At 48.9% G+C, this 15354-nt stretch overlaps 1 protein-coding gene across 1 annotated transcript; it reads right to left on the reverse strand.

Moving 5' to 3' along the window:
* Window positions 1-7924: 7924 nt before the first annotated feature.
* LOC144595775 (sepiapterin reductase-like) lies at window positions 7925-13868 on the reverse strand. Its single transcript, XM_078403456.1, is given in 3 exon segments — window positions 7925-9610; window positions 13545-13595; window positions 13598-13868. Coding segments are annotated over 3 exon segments (513 nt in total). The 3' UTR covers window positions 7925-9419.
* Window positions 13869-15354: the final 1486 nt, after the last annotated feature.

The raw sequence follows: 15354 nt of genomic DNA on the forward strand, positions 1-15354 counted from the left end.
TTGGAGTGTGGGAGGAAACCGGAGCACCCGGAGAAAACCCACGCAGGTCACGGGGAGAACGTACAAACTCCGTACAGAGGGCACCCGTGGTCAGGATCGAACCCCGGGCCTCCGGCGCTGTGAGGCAGCAACTCTAACCGCTGTACCACTGTGCCGGCCCAGCGGAAACAGGCCGCTCGGCCCACCGTGTCACGTCGACCACTTCTATCCCACACACTGGGGACAATTTACAGAAGCCAATTACCCTACAGACCCAAAAACATAATACATGATAGAGTCATAGAGTGATACAGTGTGGAAACAGGTCCCCTGGCCCAACTTGCCCACACCGGCCCAACAATGTCCCATCTACCCTAGTCCCACTTGCCTGCGCTTGGTCCATAACCCTCCAAACCTGTCCTATCCATGTACCTGTCCAACTGTTTCTTAAACGTTGGGATAGTCCCAGCCTCAACTACCTCCTCTGGCAGCTTGTTCCTTACACCCACCACCCTCTGTGTGAAAAAGTTACCCCTCGGATTCCTCTTCACCTTGAACCTATGCCCTCTGGTCCTCGATTCCCCTACTCTGGGCAAGAGACTCTGTGCATCTACCCGATCTATTCCTCTCATGATTTTGTACACCTCTATAAGATCTCCCTCTCATCCTCCTGCGCTCCATGGAATAGAGACCCAGCCTGCTCAACCTCTCCCTATTGTTTTGTTGTTCGTCCTTCGGGTTGGAAGATGACCATGACTTCACTTTCAGTTGGAGGATTGGTGACTATGGGTCCGGAAGTGACTGGTGAGGCCAATCCGGGCCCGGAAGGCACGCCCACACGTAGGGCACAAGTGGATGGGTGCTGCAGTGGAAGTGGAGATAACCCGGGCCTTGCGCGCGGTGCGTTTCCTCTGGGCCTCTGCAGTGCGTCTGTTCTCTGCTGCACGGGCTCCTGTGGTGAGCTTAGACAATAGGGGCAGGAGGAGGCCATTCGGCCCTTCGAGCCTGTACGCACCGCCATTCAATGTGATCATGGCTGATCATTCTCAATCAGTACCCCGTTCCTGCCTTCTCCCCATACCCCCTGACTCCGCTATCCTTAAGAGGTTGATGTGTTGGATGCAGGAGAAATGGGCAGGAGTAAAGACCTGAGCGACTTTGACAAGGGCCAAATTGTTATGGCCAGACGACTGGGTCAGAGCATCTCTGAAATGGCAAGGCTTGTGGGGTGCTCCCGGTCAGCAGTGGTGAGTACCGACCGACAGTGGTCCGAGGAGGGACAAACCAGTTCATTAGTTTATTAGATTATTAACCTACAAACCTGTACGTCGTTGGAGTGTGGGAGGAAACTAAATGAAAGGACGTACCTTTAGAAAGGGGATGAGGAGGAATTTCTTCAATCAGAGGGTGGTGAATCTGTGGAATTCATTGCCACAGAAGGCTGAGGAGGCCAAGTCAGTGGGTATTTTTTAGGTGGAGATTGACAGATTCCTGATTAGTACGGGTGTCAGGGGTTATGGGGAGAAGGCAGGTATGAGATACTGAGTTGGATGATCAGCCATGATCATATTGAATGGCGGTGCAGGCTCGAGGGGCCGAATGGCCTACTCCTACTCCTGCACCTATTTTCTATGTTTCTATCCATTTTTAGATGCGTATTGCAGACATTACTCAGGATATTTGGAGTTTGCACCCATAGATTTAGCTCACACTATTTAGTGCATAAATAATTCTGGGCTTGGGGATCTACATCCTTTTCTTAAGTATTAGAGGTTAGTGAGCTGGATGATCATATTGAATGGCGGTGCAGGCTCGAAGGGCCGAATGGCCTACTCCTGCACCTATTTTCTATGTTTCTATGTTTAATGGAGGAACTTATGAAGGAATGGAGATGTATTTCCAAGGATGGTTTAGGTTTATCATAAGGTCACAAGTAATAGGATCAGAATTAGGCCATTCGGCCCATCAAGTCTACTCCGCCATTTAATCATGGCTGATCTATCTCTCCCTCCTAACCCCATTTTCCTGCCTTCTCCCCATAACCCCTGACACCCGTACTAATCAAAATTAGTATTGCCACATGTACCGATACTTCAATATTTCAATGGTCCCATTATTAGCATGTGTACCAAGGTACAATAAGATTCTTATTTTTGTATGCAGATTTAGATTTAGAGATACAGCACGGAAACAGGCCCTTCGGCCCACCGGGTCCGCGCCGCCCAGCGATCCCCGCACACTAACACTATCCTACACCCACTAGGGACAATTTTTACATTTACCAAGCCAATTAACCTACAAACCTGCACTCTTTGGAGTGTGGGAGGAAACCGAAGATCTCGGAGAAAACCCATGCAAGTCACGGGGAGAACGTACAAACTCCGTACAGACGGCGCCCGTAGTCAGGATCGAACCTGAGTTTCCGGTGCTGCATTCGCTGTAAGGCAGCAACTCTACCGCTGCGCCACCGTGACCACCCTAATTAAGATTATCACCATAGAAACATAGAAAATAGGTCCAGGAGTAGGCCATTCGGCCCTTCGAGCCTGCACCGCCATTCAATATAATCATGGCTGTTCATCCAGCTCAGTAACCTGTACCTGCCTTCTCTCCATACCCCCTGATCCCTTTAGCCACAAGGGCCACATCTAACTCCCTCTTAAATATAGCCAATGAACTGGCCTCAACTACCTTCTGTGGCAGAGAATTCCACAGACTCACCACTCTCTGTGTGAAGAAATGTTTTCTCATCTCGGTCCTAAAAGACTTCCCCCTTATCCTTAAACTGTGACCCCTGGTTCTGGACTTCCCCAACATCGGGAACAATCTTCCCGCATCTAGCCTCTCCAACCGCTTAAGAATTTTATATGTTTCAATAAGATCCCCCTCAGTCTTCTAAATTCCAGCGAGTACAAGCCTAGTCTATCCAGTCTTTCTTCATATGAAAGTCCTGCCATCCCAGGGATCAATCTGGTGAACCTTCTCTGTACTCCCTCTAAGGCTAGAATGTCTTTCCTCAGATTAGGAGACCAAAACTGTACACAATACTCCAGGTGCGGTCTCACCAAGGCCCTGTACAACTGCAGCAGAACCTCCCTGCTCCTATACTCAAATCCTCTTGCTATGAATGCCAACATACCATTCGCATTCTTCACTGCCTGCTGCACCTGCACGCTTGCTTTCAATGACTGGTGCACCATGACACCCAGGTCTCGTTGCATCTCCCCTTTTCCTAATTGGTCACCATTCAGGTAATACTCTGCTTTCCTGTTCTTGCCGCCAAAGTGGATAACCTCACATTTATCCACATTATATTGCATCTGCCATGCATTTGCCCACTCGCCTAATCTATCCAAGTCACTCTGCAGCCTCCTTGCATCCTCCTCGCAGCTAACACTGCCACCCAGCTTCGTGTCATCCGCAAACTTAGAGATGTTGCATTCAATTCCCTCGTCCAAATCATTGGGATAGTCCCAGCCTCAACTACCTCCTCTGGCAGCTCGTTCCATACACCCGACACCCTCTGTGTGAAAACGTTACCCCTCAGATTCATATAAAGTATTTCCCCCTCACCTGTGTCCTCTTGGGTTGGCTCTGTGCATTGATATTCACTGACTTGGCCTCCACAGCCGTCTGTGGCAAAGAATTCCACAGATTAACCACCCTCTGACGAATGAAATTTCTCCTCGTCTCCTTCCCAAAGGTACGTCCTTTAATCGGAACCTGAGGGGTACAGGAACAGGAATAGGAACAGGCGTTTCAGCCCACAATGTATGCGTTGTACTTAGAAACATAGGAACATAGAAAATAGGTGCAGGAGGAGGCCATTTGGCCCTTCGAGCCAGCACCGCCATTCTTCGTGATCACAGCTGATCATTCACAATCAGTAACCTGTGCCTGCCTTCTCCCCATATCCCTTGATTCCACTAGTCCCGAGAGCTCTATCTAACTCTTTCTTTTAAATCCATCCAGTGAATTGGCCTCCACTGCCCTCTGTGGCACAGAATTCCACAAATTCATAATTCTCTGGGTGAAAAAGGTTTTTTTCTCACCTCAGTTTTAAATGGCCTCCCCTTTATTCTTAGACTGTGGCCCCTGGTTCTGGACTCCCCCAACATTGGGAACATTTTTCCTGCATCTAGCTTGTCCAGTCCTTTTATAATTTTATACGTCTCTATAAGATCCCCCTCTCATCCTTCTAAACTCCAGTGAATACAAGCCCAGTCTTTCCAATCTTTCCTCATATGACAGTCCCGCCATCCCGGGGATTAACCTGGTGAACCTACGCTGCACTGCCTCAACAGCAAGGACTTGATGCAAAGTTAAACTAATCTCTGCTAATCCACATCCTCCATGCTGAGGCTCTATAAGGCGCTGGTCAGGCCGCATTTGGAATATTTGTGCCCCATATCTGAGGAAGGATGTGCAGGCTCTGGAGAGGGTCCAGAGGAGGTTTACGAGAACGATCCTAGGAATGAGTGGGTTAACATATGATGAGCGTTTGTGGGCACTGGGCCTGCACTCGCTGGAGTTTAGAAGGATGAGGGGGGACCTCATTGAAACGTACAGAATAGTGAAAGGCCTGGATAGAGTAGATGTGGAGAGGATGTTTCCACTGGTGGGAGAGTCTAGGACCAGAGGGCACAGCCTCAGAATTAAAGGGCGCTTTTTTAGAAAGGAGGTGAGGAGGAACTTCTTTAGTCAGAGGGTGGTGAATCTGTGGAACTCATTGCCACGGAGGGCCGTGGAGGCCAAGTCAGTGGATATTTTTAAGGCAGGGTAGACAAATTCTTGATTAGAACGGGTGTCAAGGGTTGTGGGGAGAAGGCAGGAGAATGGGGTTAGGAGGGAGAGATCAGCCACGATTGAATGGCGGATTGGACTAGATGGGCCGAATGGCCGAATTCTACTTATAACTTGTGAATTCTTTACATAACCAAATGCGTTTCCAAAAACTTCTTAAAGGCCACTATCGTATCTGCCTCCACCACTACCCCCGGCAGCTCGTTCCCGGCCCCCACCACCCTCTGTGTAAAAAAAACACATCTAGTTTAGTTTCGTTTATTATTGTCACTGAAAGGAAGCATGCAGGTACAGCAGGCAGTGAAGAAAGCCAATGGAATGTTGGCCTTAATAACAAGAGGAGTTGAGTATAGGAGCAAAGAGGTCCTTCTGCAATTGTACAGGGCCCTAGTGAGACCGCACCTGGAGTACTGTGTGCAGTTTTGGTCTCCAAATTTGAGGAAGGATATTCTTGCTATTGAGGGCGTGCAGCGGAGGTTCACCAGGTTAATCCCCGGGATGGCGGGACTGTCATATGAGGAAAGATTGGAAAGACTGGGCTTGTATTCACTGGCATTTAGAAGGATGAGAGGGAATCTTATAGAGACATATAAAATTATAAAAGGTCTGGACAAGCTAGATGCAGGAAAAATGTTCCCAATGTTGGGGGAGTCCAGAACCAGGGGCCACACAGTCTGAGAATAAAGGGGAGGCCATTTAAAACTGAGGTGAGAAAAAACTTTTTCACCCAGAGAGTTGTGAATTTGTGGAATTCTCTGCCACAGAGGGCAGTGGAGGCCAAATCACTGGATGAATTTAAAAGAGAGTTAGATAGAGCTCTAGGAGCTAGTGGAATCAAGGGATATGGGGAGAAGGCAGGCACGGGTTACTGATTGTGGATGATCAGCCATGCTCACAGTGAATGGCGGTGCTGGCCCGAAGGGCAGAATGGCCTCCGCCTGCACCTATTTTCTATGTTTCTATGTGTACCGGGGGACAGTGAAAAGCTTGTGTTGCGTGCTGACCAGTCAGCAGAAAGACAATACATGATTACAATCGACAGTGTACAGAGACAGGTTAAAGAGATTAATTACGTTTAATGCAAGATAAAGCCAGTAATGTCCGATGAAATATAGTCCTAGAGTCTCCAATGAGGTGGATTGTAGTTCATTTCACAAAATGCCGGAGTAATCCAGCAGGTCAGGCAGCATCTCAGGAGAGAAGGAATGGGTGACGTTTCGGGTCGAGACCCTTCTGCAGACTGAAGTCTGCAGAAGGGTCTCGACCCGAAACGTCACCCATTCCTTCTGTCCTGAGATGCTGCCTGACCTGCTGAGTTACTCCGGCATTTTGTGAAATAAATACCATCAATTTGTTCCAACATCTGCAGTTATTTTCTTATACTGGATTGTAGTTCAGGTCTATATATATATATATAAAAGAAAATAACTGCAGATGCTGTTACAAATCGATTTATTCACAAAATGCTGGAGTAACTCAGCAGGTCAGGCAGCATCTCGGGAGAGAAGGAATGGGTGACGTTTCGGGTCGAGACCCTTCTTCAGACTTCTCTCTGGTTTTTGTCAGGACGGTTCAGTTGCCTGATAATTTACTCCATTTCACAACTCTACCGCTCTGCCCCCTGCTTAGGGCGGCACGGTGGCGCAGTGCTAGAGCTGCTGCCTCACAGCGCCAGAGACCCCGGTTCAATCCAGACCACGGGCGCTGTCTGTACGGAGTTTGTACGTTCTCCCCGTGACCACGTGGGTTTTCTCCGGGTGCTCCGGTTTCCTCCCACACTCCAATGACATGCAGGTTTGTAGGCTGATTGGCTACGGTAAAAAGAAAATTGGCCCCAGTGTGTGTTGGATGGAACTCGTGTACGGGGATCGCTGGTTGGCATGGACTCACTGGGCTGAAGGGCCTGTTTCCATACTGTATCTTTAAATTCTCAATTCCAAAATCTCCTTTAAATTTTGCCCTCTGGTCTTTGACATCCTCCATGGAGAAGAGGTTCTGACTGTCGGCACTATCTGTGCCTCTCGGAGGTTTATATACTTCTAACAAGTCTGGCCACAACCTCCAATGCTCCAGAGGACACAATTCAAATTATTATTGATGTATTAAGTACCATTGATGTATTATTGATGTATTGATGTATTAGATGTCAACTTCTCTACATCGGCGAAACCAAATGCAGGCTCGGCGATCGTTTCGCTCAACACCTTTGCTCAGTCCGCCTTAACCAACCTGATCTCCCGGTGGCTGAGCACTTCAACTCCCCCTCCCACTCCCAGTCTGACCTTTCTGTCATGGGCCTCCTCCATTGTCAGAGTGAGGCCCACCGCAAATTGGAGGAACAGCACCTCATATCTCGCTTGGGCACCTTGCAGCCCAGCGGTATGAACATTGACTTCTCCAATTTTAGATAGTTCCTCTGTCCCTCTCTTCCCCTCCCCCTTCCCAGTTCCCCCTCTATCTTCCTGTCTCCACCTAAATCCTTCCTTTGTCCCGCCCCCCTGACATCAGTCTGAAGAAGGGTCTCGACCCGAAACGTCACCCATTCCTTCTCTCCTGAGATGCTGCCTGACCTGCTGAGTTACTCCAGCATTTTGTGAATAAATACCTTCGATTTGTACCAGCATCTGCAGTTATTTTCTTACACTAAGTACCACCAATATAACCAAATACCTCCTGGAAAACATAGTCATCCAGTCAAACAGGCCCTTTGGTCCACCCCGTTTATGCTAACCAAAATGCCCCATCTGAGCGGAATATACATATATATATATATATATATATATATATATACATATACACACACACGTATATATATATATATATATGTGTGTGTGTTGTTGGTCGTCCTTGGGGTTGGAAGATGACCATGACTTCACTTTCAGTTGGAGGATTGGTGACTGTGGGTCCGGAAGTGAGGCCAATCCTGGGCCGGAAGGCAGGCCCACACGTAGGACACAAGTGGATGGGTGCTGCAGTGGAAGTGGAGGTAGCCCGGGCCTTGCGCGCGGTGCGTCTCCTATATATATATATTATATTATATATATATATATAATTATGGCCTACCATACACATTCGCAATCAGTGACATCAAACTTCTTTCCAGAAATCTTAATATTGTGAATAAAATAACTATGAACGCATCTCAAGATATTTTTTCATTCTATATTAGTGCAATAAAATGTAATGCACACTTACCCGCACTGATACACAAGTGTTAGCTTTAGACATGGATAATGTACATTGATACCATAGTTTAGTTTTGAGTTTAACATAATTGAGGGGGTCGGTGCAATATAGTGCCAACCCTCACTTTTGTGAAAAATGAGTTACACGCATTAGCACGATCCTTACCCACCAACCAGATTGATTCCTGGGATGGCAGGGCTTTCATATGAAGAAAGACTGGATAGACTCGGCTTGTACTCGCTGGAATTTAGAAGCTTGAGGGGGGATCTTATAGAAACGTACAAAATTCTTAAGGGGTTGGACAGGCTAGATGCAGGAAGATTGTTCCCGATGTTGGGGAAGTCCAGAACAAGGGGTCACAGTTTAAGGATAAGGGGGAAGTCTTTTAGGACCGAGATGAGAAAGTTTTTTTTCACGCAGAGAGTGGTGAATCTGTGGAATTCTCTGCCACAGAAGGTAGTTGAGGCCAGTTCATTGGCTATATTTAAGAGGGAGTTAGATGTGGCCCTTGTGGCTAAAGGGGTCAGGGGGTATGGAGAGAAGGCAGGTACGGGATACTGAGTTGGATGATCAGCCATGATGATATTGAATGGCGGTGCAGGCTCGAAGGCCGAATGGCCTACTCCTGCACCTATTTTCTATGTTTCTAACCTACAACCTGTAAAAATGTCATATTTAAATTCAACCGAGAAGTTGATCAAATAACATTTTGTGATTTATCGATTTTTTCGAATGCGAATATTTGATAACGACACATTTGTGGGTTTGCAGTATATTGCACCGACCAACTTCAATTTTACATCATTCAAAAATTAACTTCATAAACAAGGATAACACTTTTTATTTCTGTCATTCATGGTAAGATTTACATCATTTTGTGTGCGAGATACACAGGGTTGCACTGTTTCGCATATCAGATAACCAATGGAAAGATAGACAATAGGTGCAGGAGGAGGCCATTCGGCCCTTCGAGCCAGCACCAGCATTCAATGTGATCATGGCTGATCATTCTCAATCAGTACCCCGTTCCTGCCTTCTCCCCATAACCCCTGACTCCGCTATCCTTAAGAGCTCTATCTAGCTCTCTCTTGAACGCATTCAGAGAATTGGCCTCCACTGCCTTCTGAGGCAGAGAATTCCACTTCTGAGGCAGAGATCGGGTCCTGATTTATACCAGCTCTTCACCTTCCCCCCCCTTGTCTGAAGAAGGGTCCCAACCTGAAACATCACCCATCCTCTTTCTCCAGAGATGCTGCCTGAACTGTTTTATATGTGCTGTTATTTTTGTGTGCTATTGTATGTTTCATTTTTTTCTTAGTACCTAATCAGATGTACAGCACTTTGGTCAACGTGGATTGTTTTTAAATGTGCTATACAAATAAAATTGACTTGACTTGACTAAAACGCTGACTCAGGCCTCCAACGGTAGTTGGTGGTCACTGTTGCCGTGGTTACGGGTCAAAGTAGTCGATGTGGGCTCCCGATTCGAACTCGTCCTTTGCCAGGATTTCTAGAAGCTTCCGGGCCGATTCCTGGCAGCTGACCAGCCGTCCCTGTTGATGCATGTCCTCGAACATCTGACGCAACTCTGGGTCTCCGGTCTCACGCCGAGCTTGCTCATACATGCTGTTGTCCAAGGGCCCTGTGGGGTGAAGTGTAGGGTCAGGGTTCGTGTTGGCAAACAGTTCCAGTTCAGTTTATTGTCACGTGTGCCGAGGTACAGTGGAAAGCTTTAGTTGCGTGCTATCCACTCAGCGGAAAGACACTGACTTTGGATGATCAGCTATGATCATAATAGAAACATAGAAACATAGTCTGAAGAAGGGTCTCGACCCACAACGTCACCCATTCTTTCTCTCCAGAGATGCTGCCTGACCCGCTGAGTTACTCCAGCATTTTGTGTCTACCTTCGATTTGTACCAGCATCTGCAGTTATTTTCCTACACAACATTGAAAAAAGGTGCAGGGGGAGGCCATTCGGCCCTTCGGGCCAGCACCGCCATTCATTGTGATCACGGCTGATCATCCACAATCAGTAACCCGTGCCTGCCTTCTCCCCATATCCCTTGATTCCGCTAGCCCCAAAAGCTCTATCTAACTATCTTTTCAATTCATCCATTGAATTGGCCTCCACTGCCCTCTGTGGCAGAGAAGTCCACAAATTCACAACTCTCTGGGTGAAAAAGTATTTTCTTATCTCAGTTTTAAATGGCATCCCCTTTATTCTTCGACTGTGGCCCCTGGTTCTGGACTCCCCCAACATTGGGAACATTTTTCCTGCATCTGGCTTGTCCAGTCCTTTTATAATTTTATATGTTTCTATAAGATCCCGTCTCATTCTTCCAAATTCCAGTGAATACAAGACCCCCTGACTCTCTGTCTGAAGAAGGGTCTCGACCCGAAACGTCACCCATTCTTTCGCTCCCGAAATACTGCCTGTCCCGCTGAGTTACTCCAGCATTTTGTGTCTGTCTTCAGTGTAAACCAACATCTGTAGTTGCTTCCATCACACTTCACTCCTCTGCTTTCCATATCGCCATACCGGGGCGGCACGGTGGCGCAGCGGTAGAGTTGCTGCCTCACAGCGCCGGAGACCCGGGTTCGATCCTGACTACGGGTGCTGTCTGTACGGAGTTTGTACGTTCTCCCCGTGACCTGCGTGGGTTTTCTCTGAGTTCTCCAGTTTCCTCCCACACTCCAAAGACGTGCAGGTTTGTAGGTTAATTGGCTTGGTAAATGTTTTAAAAAATCCCTAGTGTGTGTAGGATAGTGTTAATGTGCGGGGATCGCTGGTCGGTGCAGACTTGGTGGGCCGCAGGGCCTGTTTCCACGCTGGGTGGTAGTGTGAGCTGTGAGGAAGATGCTATTAGGTTGCAGGGTGACTTGGACAGGTTGTGTGAGTGGGCGGATGCATGGCAGATGCAATTTAATGTGGATAAGTGTGAGGTTATCCACTTTGGTGGTAAGAATAAGAAGGCAGATTATTATCTGAATGGTGTCAAGTTAGGAAAAGGGGATGTACAACGAGATCTGGGTGTCCTAGTGCATCAGTCACTGAAAGGAAGCATGCAGGTACAGCAGGCAGTGAAGAAAGCCAATGGCATGTTGGCCTTCATAACAAGAGGAGTTGAGTATAGGAGCAAAGAGGTCCTTCTGCAGTTGTACAGGGCCCTAGTGAGACCGCACCTGGAGTACTTTGTGCAGTTTTGGTCTCCAAATTTGAGGAAGGATATTCTTGCTATTGAGGGCGTGCAGCGTAGGTTTACTAGGTTAATTCCCGGAATGGCGGGACTGTCATATGTTGAAAGACTGGAGCGGCTAGGCTTGTATACACTGGAATTTAGAAGGATGAGAGGGGATCTTATCGAAACATATGATTATTAAGGGGTTGGACACGTTAGAGGCAGGAAACATGTTCCCAATGTTGGGGGAGTCCAGAACCAGGGGCCACAGTTTAAAAATAAGGGGTAGGCCATGTAGAACGGAGTTGAGGAAAAACTTTTTCTGTCAGAGAGTTGTGAATCTGTAGAATTCTCTGCCTCAGAAGGCAGTGGAGGTCAATTATCTGAATGCATTCAAGAGAGAGCTAGACAGAGCTCTTATGGATAGCGGAGTCAGGGGGTATGGGGAGAAGGCAGGAACGGGGTACTGATTGAGAATGATCAGCCATGATCACATTGTATGGTGGTGCTGGCTCGAAGGGCCGAATGGCCTACTCCTGCACCTATTGTCTATTGTATCTCTAAACTGAACTAAACACTGTAAATGGCTCGATTGTAATCATGATCCACCGGGTGGTGCCGTCAGCGATGGTAGCCTCGCCAACGGTCTGTCTGACTTCACGTCATTTTTGTTGTTTTTAGTGTGTTTTAAAAGTTTGTGTTAATGTTCTCTGGTTTGTTTTATGTGGGGGGTGGGGGAGAGGGTTCGGGGGAAACATTTTTTCAATCTCTTACCTTGCCGGAGATGCGATTGTTTTCCGGATGGTATCTCCGGTCGCTCTGCGGCCTAACATCGTGGAGCTGGCGGCCTTGCTCGGGACTGACTTTGAGCCCCACCGTGGAGCTGTGGACTTACCTTCGGAGCCTGCGATCTCTTGCCTGGGATCGACGCTCCAACCGCGGCCTGCGGACTTCACCATAGAGGAGCTGGCAGTCTCGGGTAGAGACTGATGTCGGGAAGCTCCAAATCGCAGAAGGTTCGACCAGCCCTGACCCGGGGTAGATCGACCGGCGCGGGGGAGTTGAGATTCCCCCCGGTACGAGAGTTTGCTCGCCCCGACGCGGAATGCCCGACCTCCGGCTACAGGAGCCAAGATCGTCCCGTCAACGGAAGGCTCGAGGCCCCCGACCGCGGGAGAACAAAGAAGGGGAGAGATTGAACGTTTTTCGCCTTCCATCACAGTGAGGAATGTGGAGGAATCACTGTGGTGGACGTTCATGTTAAAATGTATGTTTTGTGTTCTGTTGTTTTTTATTGGTATGACTGTGTGGCAAATGAAATTCCTCGTATGTTGCAAAACACACTTGGCTAATAAAGTATGATTATGAGTATGTATAGTCTTTCTGCTGACTGGATAGCTCGCTACAAAAGCTTTTCACCTTACCTCGGCACACGTAACAATAAACGTACCTGTTCTGATGGATATGTTAGCCGTATAAGCCGAACATGTGTAGGAAAAAAAACTGCAGATGCTGGTTTAAATGGAAGGTAGACACAAAATGCTGGAGTAACTCAGCGGGACAGGCAGCATCTCCGGAGAGAAGGAATAGATAATAGACAATAGGTGCAGGAGGAGGCCATTTGGCCCTTCAAGCCAGCACCGCCATTCAATGTGATCATGGCTGATCATTCTCCATCAGTACCCCGCTCCTGCCTTCTCCCCATACCCCCTGACTCCGCTATCCTTAAGAGCTCTATCTAGCTCTCTCTTGAATGCATTCAGAGAATTGGCCTCCACTGCCTTCTGAGGCAGAGAATTCCACAGATTCACAACTCTCTGACTGAAAAAGTTTTTCCTCATCTCAGTTCTAAATGGCCTACCCCTTATTCTTAAACCGTGGCCCCTGGTTCTGGACTCCCCCAACATTGGGAACATGTTTCCTGCCTCTAACATGTCCAACCCCTTAATAATCTTATACGTTTCGATAAGATCTCCTCTCAAACTTCTAATGGGTGACGTTTCGGGTCGAGACCCTTCTTCAGACTGATGTCAGGGGAGGGGGCAGGACAAAGATAGGATGTAGTCGGAGACAGGAAGACTGTTGGGAGAACTGGGAAGTGGGCGGGGATAGAGAGGGGAAGCAAGGGCTATCTGAAGTTAGAGAAGTCAATGTTCGTACCGCTGGGGTGTAAGCTGCCCAAGCGAAATATGAGGTGCTGTTCCTCCAATTTGCGCTGGCCTCACTCTGACAATGGAGGAGGCCCAGGACAGAAAGGTCAGATTGGGAATGGGAGGGGGAGTTGAAGTGCTGAGCCACCGGGAGATCAGGTTGGTTAAGGCGGACTGAGCGGAGGTGTTGAGCGAAACAATTGCCGAGCTGAAGCTAAACATGTGGCGTGTTACAGTGCGTTACCTGGGGCATAATTCAACACCCTGACGTCTGGTTCCTCTGCCGCCAGGACCTGAACATCATCTCTCGAGCTGCCTTCCCCGCGCAGTAGAGCGACCAGGATTTGTAGGGCTGGGTGGCGCACAGGGAGCTGATGTTCACCACCGTTCGGCGGAAGTTCTCCCTCCTGGGGAAGGCCTCCAGCAGCGCGGCGGTCAGGCACATGGGGGACGTGAAGTTGAGGGCCATGTAGCTGGAGACCTCCGCGGGCTGGGTGAAGTCCACCACCCTCTTGGAGATATCTCCCAGAGAGCCTGAGGGGGAGGAGGGGGGGAAGGGAAGAGTCATACGGTCACGCAGCGTGGGAACAGGCCCTTCGGCCCAACTTGCCCGTACCGCACGGCTTAACCCCGTGTCCGCACGGACTTTCTCCGGGTGCTCCGGATGCTTCCCACACTCCACAGACGTGCAGGTCTGTAGGTTAATTGGCTTCAGTAAATTGTCCCTGGCTCGGAGGATGGAATAGGGTGATCCCTGCGCACACGCCAGGCTGAAGGGCCTGTTTCCACGCTGTATGTCGAAACTAAACTAAACCTAAACTACCGACCAACATGCCCCATCTATACACTAAAACTCTTGTTTGTTTGTTTGTTCCTGAGCTACAGCCAAAACGGTACACGATAGCGTGACAATTTTAGGCCCACCTTACTCACCGTCGTCCCTTTGGTGCTAATGGAAGAAGTCTCATTGAAATCGGTGTTATATTTTTAAAGTTATTCTCATTTTAAAGTTTAAATCTATCTCCTAGGAAGGGAGGGGGGATTTTTTTAGATTTAGAGATACAGCACAGAAACAGGCCCTTCGGCCCACCGGGTCCGCGCCGCCCAGCGATCCCCGCACACTAACACTATCCTGCACCCACTAGGGACAATTTTTACATTTACCCAGCCAATTAACCCACAAACCCTGTATGTCTTTAAAGTGTGGGAGGAAACCGAAGATCTCGGAGAAAACCCACGCAGATCACGGGGAGAACGTACAAACTCCGTACAGACGGCACCCGTAGTCGGGATCGAACCCGAGTCTTTGGCGCTGTATTCGCTGTAAGGCGGCAACTCTATCGCTGCGCTACCATGCCGCCCTAATGGAGGGAGGGAAGGGGGTGGAGGGAGGGGGGGTGGAGGGAGGGGGGGTGGAGGGAGGGGGAGGAGGGGGGGTGGAGGGAGGGGAGGGGGGGAGGGAGGGGGAGGAGTGAGGGGGAGGAGGGAGGTAGGGGGAGGAGTGAGGGAGGGAGGGGGAGGTGGGGAGGGGGAGGTGGGGAGGGAAAGGTGGAGGGGAGGGTGGAGGGAATGGGGGGATGGAGAGGGAGAGGAGGAGGGGGTTCTGTGCCAATGCAGGAGAGGTTTGGGCCCAACGGGTCCACTTGGTCTAGTCTACACTGAAGATAGACATGGAGAGAAAGATACAAGATTAGTACGGGTGCCAGAGGTTATGGGGAGAAGGCAGGAGAATGGGGTTAGGATGGAGAGATAGATCAGCCATGATTGAATGGCGGAGTGGACTTGATGGGCCGAATGGTCTAATTCTGCTCCTATCACTTATGAGCGTAGGACACAAAATGCTGGAGTAACTCAGCGGGACAGGCAGCATCTCTGGAGAGAAGGAATGGGTGAGGTCTCGGGTCGAGGCCCTTCTTCAGACCTGAATCCTCCTTTCCATGTCTTGATCCAAAACGTCACCCGTTCCTTCTCTCCAGAGATGCTGCCTGTCCCACTGCGTTACTCCAACTTTTGTGACTATCTTCTGTGTAAGCAGCATCGGTAGTTCCTTCCTT

This window comes from Rhinoraja longicauda, chromosome 1 (genome assembly GCF_053455715.1).
Source record: "Rhinoraja longicauda isolate Sanriku21f chromosome 1, sRhiLon1.1, whole genome shotgun sequence".
In the NCBI taxonomy this organism is placed as follows: domain Eukaryota; kingdom Metazoa; phylum Chordata; class Chondrichthyes; order Rajiformes; family Arhynchobatidae; genus Rhinoraja; species Rhinoraja longicauda.